General features: G+C 30.7%; 1 protein-coding gene across 5 annotated transcripts in view; it reads left to right on the top strand.

The window, feature by feature from the left end:
- Positions 1 to 7,500, top strand: part of LOC137618144 (uncharacterized) — a 165,291-nt gene that overhangs the window by 113,469 nt on the left and 44,322 nt on the right. For all 5 annotated transcript variants that reach the window (XM_068348171.1, XM_068348172.1, XM_068348174.1 and 2 more), the window contains exon 5: positions 4,957 to 5,104. In XM_068348171.1, coding sequence (XP_068204272.1) covers positions 4,957 to 5,104 — 148 coding nt within the window. The remainder of the gene's footprint in view (positions 1 to 4,956; positions 5,105 to 7,500) is intronic.

Genomic DNA, 7,500 nt, shown 5'->3' with positions numbered 1-7,500 from the left:
ATTATATATATATTATATATATATATTTATATTTATATATATTATATATATATATTTATATATATTATATAATGTATATATAAGTATATATATAATATATATATGTATATATATCTACATATATAATATATATATTGTAAACTTTTGTGGGAAGAAAATTATTTTTTTACAATTTTTAGACCATAGAGTTTAAGATATGCAAGAAGAAAATGAGATCAAGGTAGAGCAAAATGAATGAAAACAGTAATGCAATAAGTCCAACTTGAGGAAACTGCTCGAAAAAGGAAAGTTAATTGGAAAATACTTCATGTGTTTTTAGGGGGAGCGTTTCTAATTAGAGAATGGAAACACATTAGGAATTTATTTGTTTGCAACTGAAATGCAATAGAATGATCTGCTTAAAGTAATTGATCAGCTGATCAGTGTGGATAATGTATGTGTTCATTGGAAAAGGTTTTTAATGATTGATAACAACCCTTACTTTTTGTTTGAATATGGAGAATGGTAATAGAGGTGACTTTCATGATTTAAGAGCTTTAACCATACGTTATAAAGGCTACATAGGAAATTTTGTTTAGATAAAAGTATGAACAAATAGAAGTATAAATAGATAACAGGACTGGATTTGGGAGAATATTGTGGGTTTGTGTCAGAAAGAAAGTAAATGGATATGTTTGATATTAAAGAGATGCTTGACAGGTAAAAATAGAACGCCTATATAAGATACATAGACACAAAGTAAAGTTATAGGAGAATTGATAGTAAAACCTATAAGTAAGTTTTCACAAACTTTTAAAAGTTTTTGATGAATGTGCAGGTGAAGAATTGATAATAGGTGTGAAAAGTGAGTCTTAAAATGGGTCTCAGACACAATTGTGTTCTCTAAATAGCTGCTTGAAAATTAATAAGGCTGGTGTTATGGAAGAAATCGAGGAATGAGCTTAGGATATTTCTACAATTTTATCAATAAGGAAAGTATCGTGAATGAAACGCAAGGTTGACAATGCTCAGGGATGATACATTAATTGGTAGTAGCGAAGAGAAGCTGTAGGAATTGGTGAAATAGTTTAAAAGTATTTTTTATAAAACAAGAAACTCTTAAAGTTAGTGTTAGCAGCATTTTCCTGCTATAAACCTCGTCTTGATATCTGAATTTCTTAATTTCATTTCTCTTTCTATAGATGAATCCTTCCACTAAATTTATCGACGTGTTTCTTAGCCATCCTTTATTGTTAATGTTGGTCCTGTTTGGTCTAAACTTTACCTTCAACTTTGATGTCGTGCGTTCCTATAGTCCATTTCTTTTAGCGATGCATATTTGCACCGACTGGCAGCGGTGCCCTTTTAGCTCGGAAAAGTTTCCGGATCGCTGATTGGTTGGACGAGATAATTCCAACCAATCAGCGATCACGAAACTTTTCCGAGCTAAAAGGGCACCGCTGCCAGTCGGTGCAAATATGCATCGCTAAAAGAAATGGACTATATATTTATAGTAATATCCCCGTAGCATTCGATGATTTTGCACTCATGGTTCTGTTCCTGTAATTATTTCTCATATCCCTAGACTTATTCATTGCCTTTACACACTCTGTATAGAATTTAAGATATAGTTATGAAATATGATACCTTTCCGATTTCTGGAATTGTTCAATCAACTCTGTTTTCTTAAGAAGTGTCTTCTTGAATGTGTCAAAGCTCTGCTCAGCTTGCTTCCTTTGGTAATACGTGAACATCCTCTTATAGTAACTGTTATCTCGGGTTCTGGAACATCTACCCTCAAACCATGTTTTATAACTATCTCTCTGTACACGCATATCCATTTTTTTAATGTTGAAGGGTAATGGCATTAAATGTCCCTTGTCCAGCAGACGTTTTAAACCTTGAACTAGATATAAATTTTTCTTTAGAGAAATTATTTACAATTTTTTTTATTTATTTTTTTTTTTTTGTAGTACTATTTCCTAAAGTCTTGAACATTTAATAAAGCAACATCACTCGATCCATTTCCTAATGTTCAATGTTTGGAATATTTAAGCTGTTTATGCATTCGTTTGCCTCTTCTGTAATACAGCTATTACCTCTTGTATAGGTTATAGTCATCCTTGTTGCAAGGCAATCTTGCTGGGTTTTCCTTCAAGTATTATTTTTCTATTATGACGTGGAGATTCTTGTGATCTCGAGTAACGATATCATGCCCCACCAGGCCACTGTCTCGACAGTTAGTAAATTGTTCGGTTTGATGACTTCCTTTTCATCCACTGCTGAGTTTTTGAGTGATTTTTCTCTCTATTTTTCACGAGTTTCTTGTGTTCTTCATTAAGTACCATGTGTCTAGTTTCTTGTAGACTGTGATTTTCGCTTCTGTCATTCTTCTTTGATATTTTCATTTGTGCATGTCCTGCGTAAAGGAATAAAATTATTCACTTCATTACTAGGCTTTAACATAAAATGAATAAAGATTGCAGTTTGTAGCTTTTCGTTGATCGGGAAATGTACCTATTTTGAAAAGTATAAGTTTGTATTACTTGAATAAAACGGTGCTTACTCGCGCGCGCACGCATTTTGTTATGATAAGCTCTAAATGCATGAAATCAAATAAACTATAGGAAATCAGTATGACAATCTCTCTCTCTCTCTCTCTCTCTCTCTCTCTCTCTCTCTCTCTCTCTCTCTCTCTCTCTCTCTCTCTCTCTCTCGTTCCTAACTGCTCACTCGGCAAAATAAGTTTGCAGGCACTGCATCAATTAGTAGATAGGTGCGCAGTATTAATGAAATCTTAAGCTTTAATTATATCTTGAAATCAGTTGGGGTAATGCCCTGTTATCAGTTTTGGCATGCTATTGTGGCAAATTTGCTAATTTTACAACTCATCTTTCAGATTTGTGTATACCAGAAGCTCTCTGCTAGGATTTTGCAGCAAATCCACTCTCATATTTTGCTCTCCTCAATTTCCTAATTTTTGGAACGAAAACAAATATTCTGTATAATGTTCTCCTTTTCGCAGGTCACACATATCACCTACGTATTTCCCCTTGAAATTTGCTTTTATTTTGAGCATGTTTAATCTTGCTTTCATTATGAGGATTGCCTTATCAATATTCATTTCTTTGATATAAGAATGCGGGGCATTCCATTCTATGAATCTCAAGTCTCCCTTTCTTTGTTTCTTCAATTGTTAACTCTACCTTTTCCATGATTCTTTTCTTATATTTTTAAGGGTTCTTTCCCTTCAATTTATTATTTCTCCCGTTTTCATTCTATATTTACGTCAAATATTTTCAATACTTCTGCTCCAGCACTTACAATAAGGTTTCTGCTATTGATCTATATGGGCTCCCTCTCTTTGGTTATGGATCAATTTTCCTTTGCTTACACGTAATCATAGTCTGGCCTATTCTTCCTCATTCTCCTCTATCCTTATACACTTAACAACACTGAGAATGCTAAACAATTCTTCTTCGCCCAAGGGGTTAACTACTTCACTATAATTGTTCAGTGGTTACTTTCCACTTGGTAAGGGTAGAAGAGAGACTTTAGCTATGGTAAGCCTAGGGAAATGACACTCCAAAATCAAACCATTGTTCTCTAGTCTTGGGTAGTTCCATAACCTCTGTACCATGGCCTTCCGCTGTCTTGAATTAGAGTTCTCTTGCTTTAGGGTACACTCGGGCTCTCTATCTTATTTGTCTTGCTCTTGTTTTTTTTTTTTTTTTTTAAGTTTTTATAGGTTATACATGAAAGATGTAATTTGTAGTTGTTACTGTTCTTAAATTATTTTATTTTGATTGTTCGTTACTTCTCTTGTGTATTTTTTCCCTTGTTTCCTTTCCTCAGTGGGATATTTATCCTGTTGGAGCCCTTGGGTTTATAGCATCCTGCTTTTCCAACCAGAGTTGTAGCTTAGCTTGTAATAATAATAATAATAATAATAATAATAATAATAATAATAATAATCATATTCATAATAATAATAATAATAATAATAATAATAATAATCATATTCATAGTCATAATCATAATAATAATAATAATAATAATAATAATAATAATAATAATAATAATATTCATAGTCATAATCATAAACATAATAATAATAATAATAATAATAATAATAATATTAATAATAATAATAATAATAATAATAATAATAATAATAATAATAATAATAATAATCATATTCATAGTCATAATAATAATAATAATAATCATAATAATAATAATAATAATAATAATAATCATATTCATAGTAATAATAATAATAATAATAATAATAATAATAATAATAATAATAATAATCATATTCATAATCATAATAATAATATCTCTCTGATCAATCTCTTTTCATAAGTTCATGATGTTATAGACCAACATTATTTTTTATTGTCTCCTCTGCAAGTTTCTGGCCATATTTCTGTTCCTTCTATGATGCTCCAGTATGGAATACTTGATGGTGGTTTTCCAGATTTTTCATATTTTTATCTCTTATTTCACTCTAGGTCTCTACATTGCCAAATTTTGTTGGAACAACCATGGTTTCGTATTTTTTCTTTCTCACTTCCAGTGTAATCTCTCTCTCTCTCTCTCTCTCTCTCTCTCTCTCTCTCTCTCTCTCTCTCTCTCTCTCTCTCTCTCTCTCTCGTAGTAGTAGTAGTAGTAGTAGTAGTAGTAGTAGTAGTATAGTAGTACTAGTAGTAGTAGAACCGTTTTCATTATGTTATAACAAGTTTAAGGACCTAAATTTATCTATTCATATTCATAAAAGATTTAAAGGAGAAGAAATAAACGTTAAATGTAAGAGAAAACTTAATAAGTATTGCTTGTGATTATTATTTTAAATTCCTCATATGATTTATTAATTTAATGAATGTGTGATATGCCTTACTTTCCTCTACAAAAGAATATTCCATCGCAGATATGCGTAAAATAATGTACATTTGCCATTGTTTCCCTTCACAGAGGACATATCCCAGTGGGCATATTTCTATGGATTCGTTTTGGTCCTCGTCATTGCCAACATAATTTTCTTCTGTCAAGTGGCTTACATCCTCATAGTGGCCCAGAATGACCCTATCCTGCAAAGGACTCGGCAACAGGATCGGGAAAGGTAATAAATACCCATCAGTTATTGTTTGTTATTGGGTCCTCTTAGGTATCATGTGGTCCCATTGGCCACAGCCAGTTTGTTTCAGGATTTAAGTGAAAGTCATCATTGTTTTATAATCATTAAGCAAGAAAATACAACCGTTGTTTTTTACACTTTATTTTTTTAAAGTTTTGTCTTATAGAAAGGAAAATATTGATCATTCCATTTTTTTTTTAATTGTTAACATTATTTCAAACCCCTCAAATTTATCTTTTTTATAAATATGTTAGAAACGTTTATAAATTTTACTATATTTTCATTAATCATGATCTAGAATACATATTTAAAGTTGACAACAACTTCCATTTCTTCTGTCCTCGCGAAAAATTTTATACCTACGCTTTGCTAATTTGCGATATCTTAATATTTCTTATGTAACTGTATTTAGGATATGTTCTAGATTTTGGAACCGATTTATATTGTTGTAAAGACATTTGCATGTCAAGTAACCGGTTTTCATATAACTAAGTATATTTAATGTTGTCAGATAACCTTAAGATCCAAGATTATTGGGTAATTTGTCTGAAATTGAATATCTATTTTCTAAAAGGAGGTACTTTGTCTATCAGATGTGCTTTTCCTTTAAAAATCTATCGATGGACAAAGTTTCGATGTTAGACCCGGCTTAATTTCAATGACAAAGTAATAGTTTATGGATCACTGCTCCCTTATCAGAAGAGTAGGAATCGTATATTTGGTACATTGTAAGGATAAATTCATATTTTTTCAGCTTCTTTACTAAAACATCTTAGTATAATATTGATATTTCATTATGAAGATGTTAGGTTTATTTACAATGGTCAAATATATCAGTTAATTTGAAATGCCCATAGTCGTGGATTATATATTTTTTTTTTTTTTCAATCAATAATGGTATCTTTTAATGAATTGTTAAAATATACCAATTCTATCATGTTTTTATAAAAGTAAAAAACCTGAAAGTTCTTTATGGCTTGGTACCACGGAAGAACCATAAATAATTATTGCTCTGGTGGTTTTATGGGAGATAGCTTTACAATATTAGTTTATGTACCCGTATTAATATAATAATCTCTTGCTATATCGCAACTCACCTATCGCTCCCCCAGTTCATCTCGAATTTATAGATCTATATACAAAAATATATCGTGGACTTCTTATTATATTGCGGTTTCTGCTGGTAGATACATTTCATATTTTTTTTTTTAATCATTTAGTCAGTTTTTGGTTGAAAATAGTAATTTTTGGGCCTAAGAATTGATCAAGTAAATTATTGATTAAAGATTCAGAAAATTATCACAGTATATAATGCATTAACCCCCTCTACTGTGCTGTACATACTAGAAATTTGTTTTTTCACGAGTGCTGTACTGTACAGTATGATACGCTCAGGCAAAACCACTATATTGCTGCCAGGCATAAGATGAAGCAAAAGAAACCGTTCCGATTTTATATTTTTTGTAAGGAAGTGTCTACAGTAAAAGTAAAGTTGAATTAAAGTGTTTGAGGGTGTATAATGGGTAAATAACTATCGTGACTATTTATAAAAGGTTACGTTTATAGAGATAATTGAAATTTATGAAAAATTATATAAATATTTAAAAAAAAAAACTGTAATTTTCTGACGTATGGCGTGGTTTTTCAGCTATCAGGGGGATGCTTGGGATGTAAGACTCCCATAGCCATATATATATATATATATATATATATATATATATATATATATATATATATATATATATATATATATATATATATATATATATATATATATATATATATATGTTATATATATATATATATATATATATATATATATATATATATATGTATGTATGTATGTATGTATTGGCTATTTGTATATAAGCAAAGGCCATCTAAAATGCTTTAGGCATATACGTAAATGGTGAATTAAATTACGTTTTCAAAAGGTAATATCGTAACAAGACACAACGATAAATAGGGAAAAAAATGTGAAAGAGAAGAGGTCAAGCATAAATGTTCCTACTCTTGCAATGAATGTGAAAGAGAAGTCAAGCATAAATGTTCCTACTCTTGCAATGAATGTGAAAGAGAAGTCAAGCATAAATGTTCCTACTCTTGCAATGAATGTGAAAGAGAAGTCAAGCATAAATGTTCCTACTCTTGCAATGAATGTGAAAGAGAAGAGGTCAAGCATAAATGTTCCTACTCTTGCTACGGGTAAACTGGAATATTGCACAGTACGTTTGCTGCTATTCTGGTAGCCACGACCAAGCACTAATAACTATACGACATCTGAAAGCATCTGGAAGTACTTACATAAAAGAAGTTAATGTTATTGATTGAAATCTAGAATCCCTATTGTTTTGTGACTTTATGAATGTGAAATATTTAGC

Source organism: Palaemon carinicauda, chromosome 24 (genome assembly GCF_036898095.1).
Source record: "Palaemon carinicauda isolate YSFRI2023 chromosome 24, ASM3689809v2, whole genome shotgun sequence".
NCBI classification, from domain to species: domain Eukaryota; kingdom Metazoa; phylum Arthropoda; class Malacostraca; order Decapoda; family Palaemonidae; genus Palaemon; species Palaemon carinicauda.
This window is presented reverse-complemented; position numbering and strand designations above follow the sequence as displayed.